This window comes from Epinephelus moara, chromosome 20 (assembly GCF_006386435.1).
Source record: "Epinephelus moara isolate mb chromosome 20, YSFRI_EMoa_1.0, whole genome shotgun sequence".
Lineage (NCBI taxonomy): Eukaryota > Metazoa > Chordata > Actinopteri > Perciformes > Serranidae > Epinephelus > Epinephelus moara.
Window position 1 is genome coordinate 5651728 of NC_065525.1, and position 21362 is coordinate 5673089.

At 41.2% G+C, this 21362-nt stretch overlaps 1 protein-coding gene across 1 annotated transcript in view; it reads left to right on the forward strand.

The window, feature by feature from the left end:
- Positions 1 to 3058: 3058 nt before the first annotated feature.
- Positions 3059 to 21362, forward strand: part of galnt18a (UDP-N-acetyl-alpha-D-galactosamine:polypeptide N-acetylgalactosaminyltransferase 18a) — a 315711-nt gene continuing 297407 nt past the window's right edge. Inside the window, exon 1 of the mRNA XM_050072241.1 lies at positions 3059 to 3557. Within this exon, the coding sequence (XP_049928198.1) occupies positions 3311 to 3557 (247 nt within the window). The 5' untranslated portion in view covers positions 3059 to 3310. The remainder of the gene's footprint in view (positions 3558 to 21362) is intronic.

Consider the following 21362-nt stretch of genomic DNA (forward strand, 5'->3'; position numbering starts at 1 on the left):
CAAGCAATGAAATGAGGAATATTAGTTTTATAGAGAATGACTATTCAGCATTCATAAGTATAGTTCATTTTGACTGACATGACATAAGCGAATGATAATGTTATAAAACAGCAGAGAATTGTATGAAAGCAATTGATGCATGTGCAAAAGCATTTGCAATTTGTTGGAAGGAATGAGAAACTGCTATTATGATGTGCACAAATTACTAAATGTTGTGGAGGCTGAACTAACAGTTATGAGAATTTTAATTCTGATCAGAGAAATGCACTAAAGCAACTGTAAAACTGTAATAGAACATAGACATCAAAATGAACAATAGAAGCAGACTTAACTGAAGCCATAGTTATGGCAAACATAACAAACTGTGTCCTATTGGCAGCATTTTATCTACTCTATTACTGAACCAAAAGCTACTAAATAAGGATTTATTACCACTGTCACTATGCAAATCAGGCACAGGTGCTGTATCTGAGGGAAAGGTATTTTTGTTGCCCTACCTCTGATTCCAAATATCAAAAACAAATTTGAATTTGGATGATGTTTTAGCCTAAAAAAGGAAAATGACTGAAATAGACCACACATTTGTGATTAGAATAGTTATTAAAAATGTGCTTTAATTAATTGTTAGGCTTCTTTTCATTATAAAAATTGTGACTGACAACATGTGTCAGTTCATTTTAGAAAGTAAGGGATTCACTTTGAGATGTTACGGGAAAACCCAATGATTATAGTCTGTTGAAGAAAAAGTGTTAAACTACTTTTTGGTGTTTAGCTATTTTATTTTTATTTTATTTTGTCCCTTTTTTGAGAATGTGTCCACTGTTGGTATATGTAAAGGTATACTATGCAGGATTGTTGATTTCTGTTTGTAAACATGCTCACCAGCAAAAGTAAAAGTGAAAATCAACCACAGATTCACTCTTGTTTGATGTTTCACCCTGCTATGTTCTCTCTCTCTGCACTGTGTCTTTTTGATACCTGCTGCTTATGGCCTGGCACCCATTTGCTACCTTTTATAAAGCCCTAATCTCACCTGAGCGCTGTAGGTTTTCATGCCTATAAACGTCCCGAGCATAGGAAACAAGGAGAAAGCACAGGCAGAAGGCAGTCTCTCTGCAGATAAATACACCACACCACATTAAGAGTGGGTTTAAGTGATGATTGGTGATTTTATTTTATTTTACTTATTTATGAAGGGAATGCACATTAATTAACATCACTCTTAATGTACCAAAAGGTTAATTTTCAGTGGTTGTCCCTTGGCCAGATGTTCCATTAGTTTCCCATTGTGACTTGGATATCCTATGAAACTTGCTTAAAGGGATAGTTCAGATTTTCTTTGAAGTGGGGTTGCATGGGGTACTTATCCAAAGACAGTATATTACATACAGTAGATGATAGTCAGCACACCTCCAGTTTGGAGAAGCAGGCTGGAGCCTGACATGGAAACTGAGAAATCTATTTGCTGTTGTGAGGTCAGCAACCAAATGTGTTGTAGCCACACCTAAAATAAGTCCCACCTTAAAAAATCACAATAATTTTAAGTATATGCTATATTCAGAATATTTTTACTACTTTGCCTTAATGTCAGACAGTGATTTTCAAAGACTCCACTGTTAAAAACAGTGATTTAGCATTACTGAACACATGAGCTGGTGGTGTACCACTGCCTCAAACAATCATTTTGTTTGGGTTATTGTGTGACTTTGGCATTTAAAAGGGTTAGTGAATCAGAAAGTCAATCAATAAAACAAACAAACTAACTGATTGGAGCAGCAGCTCCTGTGTTCAGCAAGCTTTGTCAGCAGTCTAGTGGCTTTGACGAGAGCATAGATGAGGAACTGAAGCTGTTAATGTCTTTACTGTCAAAATGGGCTGTCTAATGAAAAGGTTAAGTGGCGAAAATACTTTCAATATAGTGTACAGTGTATAGTGTGATTTTTTTTTTAGGTGGTTAAAATACCTTTTGTCGCCGGCCCCCATCCACAGCAGTACATTGCTTAGCTTCTGTCTCAGACTCCAGCCTGCTTTTCCAAACTGGGGGCATACTGACTGACATCTACTATATGTAACACACTGACTATGGATAAGTGGCCGGCTGTGGCTCAGAGGTAGAGCAGGTCATCCACCAATCGGAAGATCAGTGATTCGATCCCCGGCTCCTCCAGTCTGCATGTCGAAGTATTGAGCAAGATACTGAACCCCAAGTTGCTCCCGATGGCTGTTCCATTGGTGTGTGTGTGCGTGTTAAAAAAAACTGGGTAGCAGGTGGCACCTTGTAGGGTAGCAGGTATAGGGTAATAATGTGTGTGTGTGAATGAGTGAATGTGACTCGTAGTGTAAAAAGCGCTTTGAGTGGTCGGATGACTAGAAAGGCGCTATACAAATGCAGGTCCACGACCAAGTACCCCATGCAACCCCACTACTAAAAATCCAAACTACCCCTTTAATATGAATTATTGTACAGCAGAATAATGTTTAGATTTTGTGGCGTTTGTCTAGTGGGACTGATAAAAAGAAAGACCCTACCTTGCTGTCCTCAAAAGGTCTGACTAGTCTGCCTTTAGCCCAAAGGAAAAAAAAAACATCACCTCTAATAACTTCTCTACAGCCTCTAACAGGTGCTGTACATCTGCGGTGCCACAACTGAATCTACAGTGTTTGAACACACTCACACAACTACACACACCTACAGAGCCTTCTACGCACAAACCTGTACACTTCTGCACGTGGTTTATGCATCAGAGACAACACACTTACGCACACACCCGAGAAAGTCCACTCTTCTTTACATAAACGCACCTATTTGACTGTCATTACCTCACCGAGGCTATCCATCACTGTATCGATGCACCTCAGCTTCCTCACATTACCCTCCTCCCCTCCACCCTCTGTGTGCTCTCACTGTGAGGGGGACGGCAGAGGCGATGAGAGCCCGCCTCCTCCCCTCCTATTGGGCTGTGTGAGGACTCCAGGCTGGCGGAGGAGGAGGGGAGGAGGGGGGCTGGTTGCAGCGCTGCGTCTGACAGCTTTGCAGGCTGAGCGCAGCTTGACTCGCCGGCTGCTCAGCGGGGACTCTACTTCTTGGTGTTATTACCAGAAATATTACTATTGTTAATCCGGCAGGGTAAAGTGTTTCAAGCCTCCGGAATATTTCTGTCTCAGCCGGGACCTAAGAGCGCAGAGGCGGACTGACTCCATAGCATCACAACGCTCTACTTCCATTTGGACACGTTTGTCGAGTGCGTCTTCTCCTCAATCCACCTGCCTGCGCGCGTCGGGAACAGGAAGCCCATGGAGGGATGTCGCGATGCTGTGCACAAGGAGAACTAAAACTTTGGTGTCGACATGTGTGATCCTGAGCGGCATGACCAACATCGTGTGTCTCCTCTATGTCGGCTGGATCACCAACTATGTCGCCAATAACGGAGGTCCCAAAGTTGCGGAGAGCGGCGGGGAGGCCGACAGAAACTTGGAGGAGGACAGTAAAGGGGAAACGCTGAGGATTATCGAGAGGCTCGATCGGCTGGAGAGCGTCGTCAACGAGCACATCAAAGGTCAGCACAGTGTGTTGTTCTTGTGGTGAAAGTTTGGAGTGAATGTGTCAGAAGCAGCATTAGATTAGGACTGAAATGACCTGAACCAGCCTGCAGAGAAAAGTATTAACTCACTGTAGATCACCAACACCTTAACTCTCTGTAGGAATACTATACATGTCACATAAATTATTGAAACATTCGTTCATTTATCAATTAGTTGACTTACAACAAAACAATTCCAAATATTCACAGCTTCTAGCTACTTAAAAGTAACTTTTTTATCTGTTTCCCTGCTTTATATCAGTGTAGGATGACTAATTGTTTGCCTTAAAACTGTTGGTCAGATAAACAAAGCAGTGTGAAGTTGTCACCAGGGGCTCAGGAAACTTTTGATGGGCATTTCACACTGTTCTTTAAGATTTCACACACTAAACATTTATCAATTAATTAGGAAAACAACAAACGGATTAACGAATGAGGAAGAAATAAATCAACCCTAAATTTTCTCCCTTCAGTTGCGTCACATGTAAACCTTAATAGTTGGATAATTATTTCACTTAAGTTACAGTAATATTGAGGTGAAGTCGCCCAGCTGCCACATGACTGATCTTCAACAGGGAAATGTGGTGGAAATGATGTCAGTTGTTGTTTCAACATTAAAACAACATTGAAGCAATGTTTAATTCTGATGGTCGTGAAAAAAAGGTTAACAAAAGTCACATAAGTCAACATTGAAATTTTATAAATATCTGTTTCAACATTAAAATTATTTTGAAACAACATTTAAAGTTTATGAAACAACACTGCAAAATCAACGTTGATTCATCTTTCAAAATCAAAACATAATTCAACAGTGATTCTGAGCCTCAGTCGTGACCTGTATTGCTTTTCAGGTAGCTGAGGGAGGAAACTTCACTTTCACAAATATAATTTGTTGCAAAGGCAAAATGTACTTTCAAACATATTTTAATTGCTGACAAGAAAAAAAATGTTTAAAAAAATATCAAAAATGATCAAACAATAATTTGGCAACCCCCCTGCAGTAACTCTGAGGAGCCCGAGGGGTCCCTGACCCCTTGTTGAAGACCCAGGTTTTAAGAGGTTTAAAAATACTCTACTTTCAACACATTCTCACTCCAACTTTGTCACATAACATTCATTCATTCATTCATTCATCTTCTAACCGCTTCATCCTCTTGAGGGTCGCGGGGGGCCTGGAGCCTATCCCAGCTGACATCGGGCGAGAGGCAGGGTACACCCTGGACAGGTCGCCAGACTATCGCAGGGCTGACATATAGAGACAAACAACCATTCACGCTCACAGTCACACCTATGGACAATTTAGAGTTATCAATTAACCTAGTCCCCAATCTGCATGTCTTTGGACTGTGGGAGGAAGCCGGAGTGCCCGGAGAGAACCCACGCTGACACGGGGAGAACATGCAAACTCCGCACAGAAGGGCTCCCACGCCCGGGATCGAACCCGCAACCCTCTTGCTGTGAGGCAAGAGTGCTAACCACCACACCACCGTGCCGCCCTGTCACATAACAACATTTGGTTATTGACTTCCCATGTCAAGATGTGACGTGCAAGGTACCCTGGGTGTGTTGGTTGCTGACATTCTGGACACGGTGTTAACTTCAGCCTGTTACATGCATTGTCTGTTTTCAAAATACACTTCTGTTTACACGCGAAATGTACAGTTTGCATACAGTCTCATTTTCAAAATAAACACACTACGTTAGTACATTGCGAATTGACGTTTTTTTCCTTAAACAACGAGTGCACGTGTATACTTTTAGCCTGCACATGCACATGGTCAGGTTTAGGCAACAAATGCTTCGGTTGGGTTTAGAAAAAAAAATAACAGGGTTTGGCTTTATGGGAAGTGAACGCCAGCCTCCACCTCAGTTGTTGGGCCCACTCACCCCATTTAGATTTTCGCCACCTTAACTTTCGTTGCTGTCCAGCGGCATTTCCCCCTGATACCGCCAGCTGCCATTAAACACTAACGGTGACCTGCCATGTATCGTGCTGGCGTGAAAGGACAGCTTTTTTCGTCAGTGTCTAATGCCGGAAGTCACTGACCAAGTGCCAGCCTCTCATAGAGACTGAAATGCTCCAAAGCCAGGAAGTGTTGGTAGGATGGTGTCAGTCTGGAGTTGCTCATGCTCAGCCATTCACAGCAAAATTCAAGAAGTACCCTGGCTTAGAATGTGAACACGACGCAAGTGTTTACATCTGTCCCTGTCCAAAAGGTTCAGCCATACAGGATATAATCACAGCCGAGTGACGCGCATGTTTTACATCCATTATGTTGCACCATTCTTGAGCTGTAAAGACCAAGCAGCCCAGTCTCACAAAACTATTACAGCGATCATGATATTGAAGATTGGGTTTTAAATTTTGAATTATTGATCTTTCTGCATCAAGACGTTACCTTTAAGAGAGAATTGCGATGTGGCTAAAAAGTATCCCCTCAAACATAGTGCATTCTGAAAAGTTCACAAAATCCTGAATTCCCTTTTTAATACTTAGAGAAATTTGAACTCGGACATCCGGAGGGAGCTCGGAGTAGAGCCGCTGCTCCTTTGTGTCGAAAGGGGTCAGTTCAGGCATCTGATCAGGATGCGGTGTTCTGGGCACGTCCCACTGGTAGGAGGCCCCGGGGCAGACCTAGAACACACTGGAGGGAATACATATCTCATCTGGCCTGGAAATGCCTTGTGGTCCTCCAGGAGGAGCTGGAGTGTTGCTAGGGAGAGGGATGTCTGGGGTGCTTTGCTCAGCCTGCTGCTTCCGCGACCCGGCCTTGGATAAGCGGATGAAAATGGATGGATGGATGGATGGATGGATGGATAGAAATTTGAAGTAATTTCTCACAGTGAAACATACTGTAGTAGGGCTGCAGCTAACAATGTTTTGTCCGACCAACAGTTGGACACCCCAAAGAGTCCACTGATTCTGCACATCAAAGTCTGTTTACAGTTGTTAGAGAGTACTACTGCATATATGAAAATAGTTGTAAAGTCTTTTGTGGCTGTGGAGGAAGCTGTGTGAACTGTGATAGATTCAGGTTTGAAAATATAAAAAATTCCAGGGGGTGTGGAGTTAGAAAGAAGGGAGCTTACCAGACCCCTGTAGCCCGCTCCTCACCGCAGCTGGAGGTTAACAGCAGGAGACTGTAAGCATAACACACCCAAAACTCCAACTGAGCTGTTGGCGGTCCAGTTGCATTGTAAGTAATGTAGACACCAGGCAAGAAGAATGTGTGATATAAAAAAGATGTTATCTCTTGTACTGCATTGATTCTGATCCTGTTTATTTAACTGTGTGTGACTCAGAAAATGTAGGAGAGTAATGCTAAATTATTCAAATACTCTTTAAAGAAATAACATAAACAATTAATTGCAGATTAATTTTCTGTCAGTCGATAAACAGATTAATCAACTAATCTTTTCAGCTTTTTTCCACATAAAGTCAAAGTTTCCACAGGACAAGAAAGGAGCACTTTAATTAGTCCCTCCAGGGTGTTGCGATCGCAACAATTAACACAAATTCAGGCACTCCCCAAGCATTCTGTGAGACCTTGCAATTGTGTCCAATCACAGCAACTCTACAGCAGATTTCATAATTTAAAATGGGTTAAATCTCATTTCATTGTAATGCAGTGCACAGCGTATTGTTTCACTGAGCCCCTTCTTGCCCCTCTTTTCTCATTAATGTGAGCTCTGTGCCTGGGGTTAGGGTTAGGGGTAATTGTCAGAGATGTGATGTGTGGCTGATGTGACAGAGTCACACACACACACATGGTGACAGGGCTAATTGTTAGCATCACACAGCTTACATCATCCTTCACAAATAGATTCTAACTCTGTGGGATACACTGAATGCTCATGATTATAGACTCCAAATCGGAGATGGCATTTTTCAGTTGCCCCTGCAATTCATTGCAAAATACGCCCATAATCATTGCAACATGCATCTGAGTTTTTGGTAGAAGCTGCCATGAAATCAGACATTTCAGACTGCAACAATCTCAGAAACTGACAGCGAAATCCTAGAGGGACTGTAGGGATGCATGATAATATCGGCATGTCATCGGTTGACTTGTACCGATACCAGTCAAGGAAATGCCTCCGATACTGCCTAAAATGCGGTATCGGGTATCGGCGAGTACAGCCTATGACCAATCCGATACCGCGTAATGCCTCACGCCATTGCGCATACGCACCCTACAGGCAAACGAAACGGAAACGGAGCAGAGTTTAAAAAGCGTTCTACTGTAGCCTTTAAAATGTCTTTTTTACCAAATTGTGTGGCTGCACTTTAACCTGTGTCTTGATCTGTGTCAACACTGGATAATAATAATATTTTTAAAAAAAAGTTTTATGGCATTCATTCTACTATTATGTATTTATTTCTTAAAGCCCTAAACTTTAATTTTGAGGTGATTTTGGCGACCCTGTGGACAAAAGCGGTAGTGTTTTGCCAGAATGAAGGCTACATTTCCCATGAGCTCTAGCGCGTATTGCGCCTGTTTATAATAGTCACTATTTCATTTCACTACTAGTCAAATGTAAGCAGCTAGGTAAGATGACGTGTGCCGTCTGAGTGCCGTAAATCGTTTCGTCCTGGAAGTGACCTGGGGCGGACCCGGAGACAGTTTCCTAAAGGTATGGATATACATTATATAGAAATAGCTTATCTTCACACCGATGGTCTCATTTGCTGTTGTAGGTCACGCACAGACATCAGCAGAAACGAGAGACCTTTGCATATCCAGTTAAAAGTTCCTTGTAGTGGCTTTAATATTTTACATAGGAATTTAGGAGTTGAGACATACAACAATTCATATCCAATCCATTTTTATTTTACGTGCTGGTATCAGATCGGTACTCGGTATCGGCAGATACCTAAGGTTCAGGGATCGGAATCAGTATCGGGAAGGAAAAAGTGATATCGGTACATCTCTAGTCATCGGTATCGGCTGATGTCGACTTTAGAATGAAGAATCAGCCAACATGCCTTTTCTCATTTTGCACAATGAATCAACATTTTATACACTGAAAGCATTCTATTTCATGTCTCCATCTGCTGGAGGACCATCACAATAAGAGTGTGCATGCATAATATGATGTTAATTCCACTACAGAAGAGACTTGATGATCACTAAAATTAGGTGGGGAAAAAGTGGATATGTCGATATCGGTATCAGTTATCAGTCAAATGACTTATTATATATCGGCATATCAGATATCGACAAAAATCCAGTATCGTACATCCCTGTATAATGTAGTAAAAAATTACTTTGCTCCAAGGATAAAGTTTTTTCTAGCTAGTGCAGAAGTTAGCATCACACTGGTACCATTGTCAAAAAGCCTATGGGATTTTTTAGGATTATTGCAGAAAATAAGGTCTGTGACAACAAATGTTTATGATCCTTACACATTTTGTTCAGCAAGATAATCTTCACAAATGAATACTACTTTCATAATTTTTGGAGCCTAAAGTCAATCACCAGCAGGAAAAAACTAACGTTAGGCTCTAAGCGAACTAGGCTATACCACAGACACCTGTGGAAATGTTGCCACCACAACAAGGCTGTAAAGCTGTGTCCGGTGTGATGACATTCTGTAGTCTCATTTAGCAACTTGTTGGCAACTGCCTTTTCTAAGACATAAAAGTTTCAAAATTCACAAATGGAGTATTTATAGAAATATTTTCGGTTGTCGAACAAAACATATGAGTCTCTTAAGCTGGTGTTAACCACAGACCTTATTTCAGGCAACCAAAAACCCATTCAAAAATTGCACTGACCTATCTCATCTCTGGGTTTTAGGACTCATTCTTGGAGCACTCCATTTCAAGTTCCTGTAGGAGCAATGCTGGTTCTTTTTAGTTCATCATAATGCTTAGTTGTAGTTTTGAGCGATGTCCAAAGTGAGTAGAGCATCAAGTCCATTGACAGTTAGTGTCCCATTTTAATGTACTATTTGTATTTGCATCAGCGTCCCATTTATATCCCTCTCTGGCCAACTCTTCAAGTCCACCCTAAATTCAGAAATCAGATTAGGTCATTTGTCTAAAAACACAATTCAGGTCAGAGCTGGACAAACTTTTACATGTCAGGCAGAATTTACAAACTTGTTACCAGAGATACCAGATAGTACCTCATTTTGGTCTGTTTACTGTCAGTGGAAGAGAATGGTTTTGTTCATTGATAAAATGTTTCAGTGATACACACACAGGACCAATAGTATTCTCCCTGGGTCCTCTATGTTTTAATTATCCTCTTCAGAGCTGTACATCAGTGAGTCAACACATTAAGAAGTGGGACAAAGTCTTCCTTTATCTTTTGCTAAATGGGACAATACACGACTCTCTAACTGAACGTAGGCTGTAGGAGAAATATGCACTGTGTTGCAGCACCGAGATGATTAACGCTGGAGCGGTGTTCGGTGAGAGCTCTTCTCTAATGCCAATAGACAGCGAGAGAATGCCATTCCTTGGAAAGATAAGGGCTGTAATTTATCAAACATCTCAGAGAAAGTCTGTTGATCCAGGATTAATTTTCTGTTTCAGATGAGCTTGTTTAAAACATGCTGCTAATCAGGGAGATTGGAATAATACACGTGAGAGGGAAAACATCATTTCAGATGCAGTGATACATAAATGCTGACGCTTACAGGCACACATACAGTACATATACTGTTACACTTACAGTGCAAGGGATTACTGCATTTTTTGTGTGCCATTTTTACCTTTGCATCAGTATTCAGTGCCCAAACACCTTTAAATACACAATACTGTACACAAAAAAATGTCGATCCAGTTTTAAAAGACATAAGATCTAAGACTTTAGACTCTATCACTAGTATGATGCTGATGCCTGACAGAATTTAACAATTAATACTTTAACAGTCATTTCATATAAAGTATTTTAACTATATGCTAATGAATAGACATTTCAGTCATCAAGCAGACGGGAGCAGGGCTTTGATTGATCTTTGCCTTTCATGTACTTATTAAACCTCTAATCCTAATTAATTAAAATTTCTTTATGTGCCCAGCTTTAAGGACAGAAAATAATCTGCATTTTTACAAATACCACTGCAAATGAATGACATTCCCATAAATCCCTTTTCCACCAAAATTACAACGTATATGTGTTTTTTAAAAATGCTATTTTTCTTTTTAACCTGTCACAAATAAGCGATAAAATCATCCACACGTATGGACATCCATATAACCCATTCAAGTGAATATGATATCTCAAGAACACCTTAAGGGGAAAAAAATTGGCGCAAACGTCCACTTGGACTTAACGATTAACTGATCAGCTTTTAGTGGACAAAGGTCAAGGTCACTGTGGTCTTCAATCCACCTCATTCTTGTAAATGAGATATCTTCAGAAGGCCTCGAGGGAATTTCCTGAAATTAGGCACAAACATCTACTTGGAGTCAGCAATATACTGATTAGATTTTGGTGGTCATAGGTCAAAGGTGAATGTCACTGTGACCTGGTCTGTTTCACTTTTGGGAACATCATGTCATAAAAACACCATGGGGAAATTTCCTTCAAATTTGGCACTAATGTCCACTTGGACTCAAAGATTAACTGATTAGAATTTAGCGGTCAAAGGTCAAGGTCATTGTCACCTTGCATTTGTCACATTCTCGTGAAGGTTATATCTTAACTGGGCCTTGAGGGTATTTCCTCATGGCACATATGTCCTAATGATAAACTGATAAGATTTTGGTGGTCTAAGGTCAAGATCAACATGACCTTGCAGCCATCTCATTATCAAGAATGCAATATCTCTGTTCTTCACATCTGGCATGAACGTCTTCTTGGAGTCAAGGATGAACTAATTAGCATTTGGGCAAAGATCACTGCGACCTCACAAAATATGTTTTTGGCCATAACTCAAGAATTCATATGCTAATTATGACAAAAGTTTTACACAGATATTTAACAGGATAAAACGATGAAGAAATGACACCTGCGCGTCACCAACTGGGTGTGGCCAGGGGGATTTTGCAAGTTTGGCACACCATACGCGCTGGCGCAGCTATTCCTCTTTCCCACCTCCATCCCTCCTACCTGTGCAAGTCAGAAAGAGGGAGGAGAGAAGGCGTGGAGTGGGTTTTACACACATCACACCAATCAAATGAGCCCCTCTCCTCGCCCTTAAATGCGCCGCGCGAAGGCGTAATGAGAGTTTACTCAATTCGCCATGGCAGAAGAGAGCAGCAGCGTCAGACGGCCAAACTTCTCCCAGGAGGAAACTGATGTTTTGGTCCGGGAGGTCCAAGCTCGCAGTGTCCGAATATACGGAACTGCGAGCAGACCTCCACGGGCTGATGATGCAAAGGTAGCCTGGGAGGAGGTCACCACAATTGTAAATCAATGTTGCGTTTCTCTCGTGCGCGCGCGCTCTCTCTTTCTCTCTCGCAGTCTCACTCTGTTTCTTTTCTTTTGACTTTTCTAAGATGACAGATGCTGAATATATACTCCCTATCTGATGCTGTGGCTGTTTGTGGTTGGCTGAGAGGGATGTGAACTCATTAGTTTGCAGCTGTGTTAATCAAATCAGGTTGGGTTTCCATTACGCGTGCCAAACGTGCCAAACGGTGCCAATCCCCTTTGATCTGACATCAGATGTGACGGGACAGTCGATATAGAGATACATTTATGTGCTGATTGCAGATAGTTGCATTGAATAGTGTTTTTTTGGGTATTTATTGCATCGTTAATGTGCCTGATATTCTGGAAACCTGCCTGTGAGGTTTTGGTGACGTGTGCGCACTGTCCGCCGGTCAGCCAAACTTCGGCTTACACCGGCTGCGCTCCCCCTGCGCTGACAGTAGACCTGGTTTCAGCTGGCGAGCTTTTAGCGCGCCTTCGGTGAAGCCTTTTAGCACGAAACTGTCACCGCGCCAAGCTGGATCTATCGACACCTCCCCCTGCTGCGCCGCCACACCCATCTCAGCGCACCTCGGTCTGCCAAACTACCAAACTGAGCGTGCCTCGGGTTGCGCTGCTCGAAACTAGCTCTGCGCAGGGTTTGCCACCCTGCGCTGCACCGGAAAACTAGAGGCCTTATTATCCAAAAGGTGTAACATCATAATGTTCTGCAAAAACACTATTTTGGCCGTTAATTAACTCAACTTCTCAGTTACAGAATTTGTGTGTAAACTGTTCGCAGATGGAAATTTACATGCATGTCCGCATTCATCAATATTTTAGTCCGATCTTTTCGTAGCTACTAACAAAATCTACTCCTGCTCCTGACCACTCGTAGTGCTTGTGTAGGCTAAATTTAGTAAAGCACATAAATATTGCTTGTCACTATTGGAAATTACAATTTTAACTCGTATTGCGCTCTGTTATGTACACAATACACAGATGCCTTTGAAACACGTAATCTTAACATGACAAAATATTAAAAATATAACACATTTAGTTAAATTAGTTGGCAATTAGCAGGTTTAAGATCCAGATTAGGTTCATGATTGTGAATTATCTATGTAATTCAACTCAATAGATTACACGTTCTTTCTACATGTTGAATGATGATAATAAAAATATCCGTAAGGACAGCCGGATCACAGCCTCTTCGGCCTCTGTGCCTGGGTTCAGCAGGAGCAGCTGAAAGAATTATTTGAGACAACACGTTTTGTTTTTTGATTTTTTTGTGGCTTTTTGATCATTTGAATGAATAAATCTGATTTGAAAAATGTTTAATTTACGTTGTATAAAACAGAGCTTTAGGCTATTAAGATTCAAATAATTTGAAGACGATGCATACAAACTGCTAGGCTATATGTTATCCGTATCATTTGTTAAAATAAATGTTAAATAGCTCTACATTCCGACAGCCATCACTGATTTAGAGTTTATCCATTAAGCACAAAACATCTCTGGTTTCCCGTTCCCACTTCATTCAAAACCCCACAAATGAATCTTCTGTTTGTTTGGTGACCGCTGTATTTTTTTTGTGTGTGCTTATGCGTTTCTTTGCCTCCAGTTTCATATCAAGGCATTTACTCTTCACCTCTGACATGGTTCTTTGTACTACGGAGACAACATTAACAGCATCTGTTACCTCCCTCCAGCCCTTTGCTTTGCCTGTCCCTGTCACACCACTACTAATTGAAGAAAATAAAATGTTTTTTCTTAAGTCCACTTCACCCAAAATTATTTCGATCTCCGCTTCGGAAAAATTATTTTTTCTTTCTCTCTCTTTCTTTGTTTGCGCCATGACTGACAGGTCGACTGGATGCACCTGCACCTCCTTATATGGTGGTCACTGGCTATTCATGGGCGGGGATTTTGCTAATTGCTGATTACTGGGAGCGCGCTGTCACTTTACGATGGATTGGCATTCATGATCATACACACGTGTTTACGATCAAATCTGAGTTTCCCGCAGCGTTCCTGAATCCGGAGTAGGTTTTTAGTAGAGTAGGCTTTTATGTGCAGATCTACACACAGATTTACTCACTTTTCATGAATGAGACCCAGTGAGTCTTTCAAACTCAGTGCCAAGTAATTTTAAAAAATGCTCCAGCGCTGCTTGTACAAAGACAGTATTTTGTGGTGGCGTGTCATAGCATTGCAGCGTTAAAGGGGCAAAAATTAGCGCATCCACCCTGATGTTGTGCCATATTTCCATCACTGCAGATCAGAGCTGATAGGAGCTGGATTGCTAATTACCTGTGACTACTTAGAGTCATCCCAGGAATGAATGCCAGTTGTAACCTTTTCTATTTATTACAAAAGCCAGATTTTATTGTCCAGTAGGAAAGGGGCTATAGAGTACCTCAGCCAACAAGTTACTGCTTTTAGACACTTCAAGTACCTGCATTCTTTACGTCATTGTATCAGTTTCTCTGGAAATAAAGGGACGTAAAATCTAAACTAAATCCAAATGTGAACAAAGCCAGCTGTTATGTCACAGTGCCGGCCTACAACAGGGTGCACTCAGTTTCCACTCTGGATGGGGATTGTAAATTGCTATTGTCCCACTGATTCAACAAGTGTGAGAAGATAAATAGAGGACATTATCTTGCTCCCTGAGGTAAAGGATGAGATGCAAATCTAAGAAACTTTTACACACACCTGTATGTGCTGATTTACACTAACTTCAGTATTTTCTAATGCAGCACTTTGGATCCTCGTAACTATTCAAAGTGCAGCTCCTCTTTGTGCTGAGAAAGGTTGGTATGATACAAAGCACACCACTCATCATTAACATGGAGAATGGCAGACTGATGGTGTACTGAACTGTTCAGAAGTGCTAATAGAATCTGCATAGGCTGCGGGGTTACAGCGGGTGAGTAAATTTAGTCGCCGGAGTGCTTGGCACACTCCTCTCCTCCACTCCGCCCGGTCCTCGAAGCTGGTGCCAGATTACATTATCAGCCAGAGGCTGATGTGTTTATGTGTTTATGCTTTGTCACTGATACAAAAAGACCAGACTGCGGAACCAACATGCAGGTTTGAATGAGAATAATGCAATCAGAGTAATACACTGTAGGTAGGCAGTTGAGAAAATATAAACTATACTTTGATTAAAAAAAGAAGAAGAAAACGTTCATTCACTGGCTCTGAACTGGAGTGTCTGAATGAGTGTTATATGAGCATATTACTGATACTCTCAAGTGCTTAATGTTCCTGTACATCTAAAAATATGGTGGTGTAGTCACAATTCAATGCGTTAGCTCTATGTTGTGTCACTTCATGAGCTCAGACATGGCATATTGTCTCTAATTCTGAACTAACTACCAAAGTTCAAACTGTAGAATTATGATGTGTTCAATCTTAAATAAAATGTGCCATTAAAATAGAGAGAATAAAATAGATATGCATATAAATAAATAAAGACAGATGAAATATCCCAAATAAATTGTGACATTTAATTCAATTAAAACTCAACTCATTATTATGAAAGGTAATTCAATCTGTGAGTTTTTATGCCTTCGTGTTGGCAATAGCTGTGGCTGGAGGCATTATGTTTTTGGGTTATTAATCCCATTCTTGTAAACACAATATCTCAAGAACACCTTGAGGGATTTTTTTTCAAATTTGGCACAAATGTCCACTTAGACTTAACAATTAACAGATTAGATTTTGGTGGTCAAAGGTCAAGGTCACTGTGACCTCGGTTCGTCTCATTCTTGTAAATGCGATTTTTCAAGACCACCGTGAGGTGTGTTTTTTTTTTCTTTTTCTTCTTCAAATCTGGCACAAATGTTCAATTGGACTCAAGGATGAACTGATTAGATTTTGGTGTTCAGAGGTAAAGGTCACTGTGACCTTGCAGCCATCTCATTCTCATTAACAGGCTATCTCAAGAACACCTTGAGTGAATTTCTTCAAACTTGGAACAAACGTCTACTCGAACCCAACAATGAACTGATTAGAATTTGATAGTCAAAAATCAAGGTCACTGTGACCTTGCATCCATTGAATTCTCATAAATGCAACATCTCAAGAAGGCCTTAAAGGAAGTTTCCTCACATTTAGCATAAATATAAACTTGGACTCAAGAATGACCTGATCAGAATTTGACGGTTGAACATCAAAGGTCAAGTTCACTCTAACCTCACAAAACATGTTCTTGGCCATAACTCAAGATTTCATACTTATTTATAATTATGGGGGGTTGGTGAAGCATCCATTTTTTTTACATACATGGATGTAAAATGGTAGTGAAAAACTTGAATGGTTCGCAAAGGCATATGACTGCGTTAGTTTTTTCATTATAAAAACATTTATTTTAAAATCACCTTTTTCAAAAGTTGGTTCGTATTTCACAATGGCACTGATTCTTAAAGATACTTTGTTATTTTAATCACTTTTCATGATTTGGCAGTTGGTACGTATCCCTGCTCCCTCAGGTCTGAGCTCAGCCCAGCTAATTAGCAAGCTCCTGTTGGTTAACAACCGAAGAGAAAGGCATTTCGTGTTTTTGTTCTTTAGAGTTGTGTGTCTTTCCCTTAGGATGTGTTTGGACATGGTAGTAACATGTGAAAGTGAAACATGAAAATAATCAAATAAACTGAACTTAAATGCCACATTTGTGCAGACACATACTCACACTCTCCAGCCAGACTCTTGGAAGGGGTCAGAATAATTTTCTGTGATAGGGTTTTTCAGATTGTCTTTTATCATTTTGAGGTCCTCAACACCTGTGACACCGGCAATTCTTGGTTTGACAGATTTGGTCCTCGGTCTGTTCCTGCAGTAAAGACATTGGAGGACAAGTTCACTTCATTTTCACGCCAGCTGAACACCTAAACCTGGGATAGCCATTTTCATTTTTGCAAAAACTGGGGGAAATAGCACTTAATTAGTCTTCAAGTGTATCAGAATGAAAGGTGAGGGGTAGTGACTGGTGACAGCACCATTGTAATGAAGAGTGATGTTATGTATTAAATAAAATTAAATTTTGACTGGGGAAAATAACTGAAATAAAAAAGAAAAAGAGTTATTTTTAAATAAAACATTGTGTGATGATATTAAATCGAACGCCAATGAAAATAGTTATTATGAAAAAAATGAATAAAACAATACTTCAAAATAATGAGAAGACTGATTTTTTGTAAACAATTTGTAGATTTAACTCTTTACTCATATGACTGTGTATGTCATAATGTCTTATTTCTCCATATGGAATAACGTCCAAATTCAGTTTTAGGGTGGATTGTCCTTTTATCTGTCTAAGCAGAAATAAGAAGTCCTGGTTCTGTTGAAGGTGTCAGGTGCCATGTTCCATCGCTGGCTATGCTGAGGCAGAGTCTCAGACAGGAAGAGACTCGGGTCATGAAACAGTGCATATTTTAACACATTTGTTTACAGCCATTCATTTCCACACTGCAGGGCTGCTTAGATGTGAGATACACAAGATTAAGAGCATGAGAATAATTATTCCTCAAACATAAAATAGGTTGTTGGCTGCAATTCTTCCTTTCAGCCTTCTGCATTTTCAGAGGATCTGTCTCCTCACATGTGATGTCGCGTTTTGATCCGTGTTCTGCATTGTTTGTTTCTATCCAGCCAAGTACAGTCTTATTTTTAGTAAGCTCTTTATGAGTCAGTGCAAGTTGATCCATGTTGACAGTCTACTGAAGAGGAGGAGTGCGCAGGGTGGAGGGTGGACTTCTGAGCATGTTCGTGTGTGCATCACAGTGTAAGTTGCGTGTCTGGTGTGTCATCAAAGATACATGGCAGTGGTGAGAGGTCTGATGTGGATGTCACAGTTTGCCTATAGAGCCTGTGTTTCACTCCGTGAAGAACACCATCACTGTAAACATCCTGACATCAGGAGGTTCAGGCTGCCATGACACTGTAACACACAGGTGCACCGGGACGTTTGTACACAGAAATCAGTCCTTTTTTGGCTCGGTGCTCTGGATTTTCCCTGCCAGGTGCACTCTAAGATGCCTGAGGATAATGCAAAATAATGCAATTTAGAAAAAGAGCATGAAGGAGAAAAAAACACACTGATGTAATTTGACATCCAAAGGAACTGGATCATCCCTAGAGCTAAATTGGTTATATATTAAACTAAAAGGGCAATCAGAGAGCACCAAGGCCCCTTTCTTGCAGTGTTAACGAAAGTGAAAAATGATTTGTGTATCTGCCCCATTATTCCAATCCACTTCAAAATTTAATGGGTTCTTTCTTGGTCCCGGCTACCCCTTCCATCAAGTTTCATGAAAATCAGGCCAGCAGTTTTTCCATAATCCTGCTGACAAACAAACTGAAAACATAACCTCCTAGGCCGAGATAATCAAGACTGACTTCTGTTCTTGTGAATGTTAAAGACCTCCCCTCCCTCACTTGCATCTGCACCCTCACACCACTGAAATTCAAAGGGAAGGTGCCGGGTAGGGTGTGATGACTTAGCGCCGGATACACTTCTATATTCTGGTTTTCGTCTGTCAGATGGAGGATGTGTGATGCTCGCAATTCCAGAGGTGTCACTTTCTTCAGATTAAAGCTCCATGACTTTTTTGCACCTCCTCTGTTACGTGGCTCTGATCCTTGACAGCAGTGTGCAGATTATTAGGTTATGTTTCAGGGGAGCTCACCCCTAGCATCGAATGTTGGAGATTTGTGATGCAGGATCCAAAATTGCGCCCAGATCCTGCCCAGAAGTAATGATGGATTTAAATCTGATCACCAGAGACTGTGTACACTCAGGATAAACTTTCATTCAATATTAAAGAAAGTCTTCTTTTTGTCTTCATGTGTTTTTTGGCCTGTATCAGAATTTATTCCCTTTTGTTTGTAAAGTATTCCTTATAGGGCTTTTTGCAGGGCGCTGACAAACCACAAGCCGTCAGTCTGCCGTCGCTCGATGTCAGGCCATTGCCCTAGTTTTTGCAGTGTGTCACACACTGTTAACACTAGGAGTGGTAATCACTAGAGGGCCAGTTATGATATTATAACAATATTTTAGTGATTTTAAATGTTTTATTATATTCTAAATAGGGCTGCTCGATTAATCGAATTTTAATCTAGATTACAATTTGGGGTTTCAGCGATTATGAAAACAAAATCGACATAAAACAATTATGCGCTTCTTGTCAGTACTCTCGTTGTCTTGTGTTGCAAATCAAACGCACCTGGAAGCTGCGCATGCGCAATACTGCCTCCTCTCCTCTATTCACTCCATGAGCCAGTCAAGTAGGTGAAATTGAATAATGTGAGGGGCAGGTGATCGCCCGAAGATTTCAAAAACAGCGTGCAGAAAATGGCAGAGGGAGAGCGAGAGAGGTTGGTCTGTATGTATGTGTGTGTATGTGTGCGCACGCGCACATCAGGGCCGAACTCCGCCGTGCGCAATACAGAGAGCAGAGGATAATTGTAAACGCGCGACCATGTGGAGACAGAAATGACATGCCGTCGTGTAAGTAAGTCATCACGTGCACCGCATAATCGTGATTTCAATTTTGACCAAAATAATCGTGATTATGATTTTTTCCATAATCGAGCAGCTCTAATTCTGAGTATATTGCAATATATTACGGTCATTTGTCAACATCTGTTTTATGTTGAGGTGGCTGTGGCTGGGGCTCAGAGGTAGAGTGGGTCGTCCACCAATCGGAAGATCAGCGGTCCAATCCCCGGCTCCTCCAGTCTGCATGTCGAAGTATCCTTGAGCAAGATACTGAACCCTAAATTGCTCCCGATGATGCTTCCATCGGTGTGTGAGTGTGTTAAAAACTGAGAAGCAGGTGCCACCTTGTATGGTAGCCTTGGCCACCAGTGTATGAATGTGTGTGTGTGAATGGGTGAATGTGACTGGTAGTGTAAAAAGTGCTTTGAGTGGTCGGATGACTAGAAAGGTGCTATGCAAATGCAGGTCCATTTTCCAAATATGATCAAGTTTTCAGTCTGTTCATCCAAGCAAAATGTATCTTGTGGACTGAAAAACCCATTTCAGTCAGGACCACTTTAGTCAAAGATAACTTTATTTCCATTTGCAGTATTATATTTGCCGTTATGACTCCGTTCAGGAGCCTCTCTGCCTTTCCTAGGCCTATGCAGAAAACAGAGAGAGCACACCTTTCCGCCCTTCCACATGCCTATGTGGAAAGCCTGAAAGCAGAGAGAACACATCTCCCTGCCCGTCCATGCGCCTACACAGAAAGCCTAAGGCTGGGAGAGCAGCAGCAAAGACCCCCTGGGAACAGAACATAGCCAGCATCAATGACAAACAGAAATGACATTGATAAGTCAGACATAGCATGAAAAACAGGAGCTGGGGTGGAGGCAGGTTGCAAAGTGGCTTGCAGAGGAAGCAGTAACAGTAGGCAGGCCTGAGCAGTTTAAATAAGGCGCCATGAATGAGATTTGCCATTTGGTTGCATAGAAAGGCATCATGCAGTCTATCAGCTGACTTCCTTGCATTAATCAGCTGCTCCATCAGTTGATTGGGCTGCTTGAGCTCAGCTGATGTAGCTGGGATGTGAACTGAGCTTGACATCTTGTCCTGCCTGAACTAAAGCTCCACTCAATTTGATGTTATTATTCAAGTAGGCTTCCAGATGTTTGATTTACAGTTCATTAAAAAAATTGATACTTGGTATCATGCAAAATATCACGGTGTCTATCTTTCCCCCACCCTGGTTGGCACTAGTTGGCTCTTGTCGACGTTTTTCACCTGATTCAGTATGTTGAATCTGCGGTAGAGCCCGTCAGTGACAGAAATCACTCTGATGGGCAGTTCAGCTCAGAACACAAGGAAGAGAAATGGAAGTGAGAAAGGAAAAGAAATGGCTGAAGTTAAGAGGGCTTGAGATGAAATCAAACTTGAGTTCTTTAGCAGAAGCGGTTCATAATTGTTTGCGTTATTGTTCACTAACCCATGAATGATATAATTTGCTCTCTCAACATTGGGTTGTGTTGTTAATGTGGTAACTGGCTAACTAGCGTCTTTAGTCTTGTCGATCTTTGGGTTTCCATTTTTGAATGATGACATCTGCCATCTCCTGGTATAAAGGGTTATTTCCGCTCACACAGGCGCAGAACGCATGTACTAGTTGGCCTTTGGCTGCAACCTTTTGGCGCAGCACTCAGCCCTTGCTGCCACTAGTTCATTGATGTCGCTTTGGTGTGTCTTGGCCTTTAATGTCAAGAAATATCCAATTGCTTGTATCGTTTTCTTTTTTTCCGAATCTTTAGTTGTATTATTTATGCACAAACAGCACAAACAATAGCATCATAGTTTTGGAGATGCAAGATTTGATCTTGCATAATATCATCAGTAACTTAGAAGTAGGAGCAAAATTATCAACCTCTT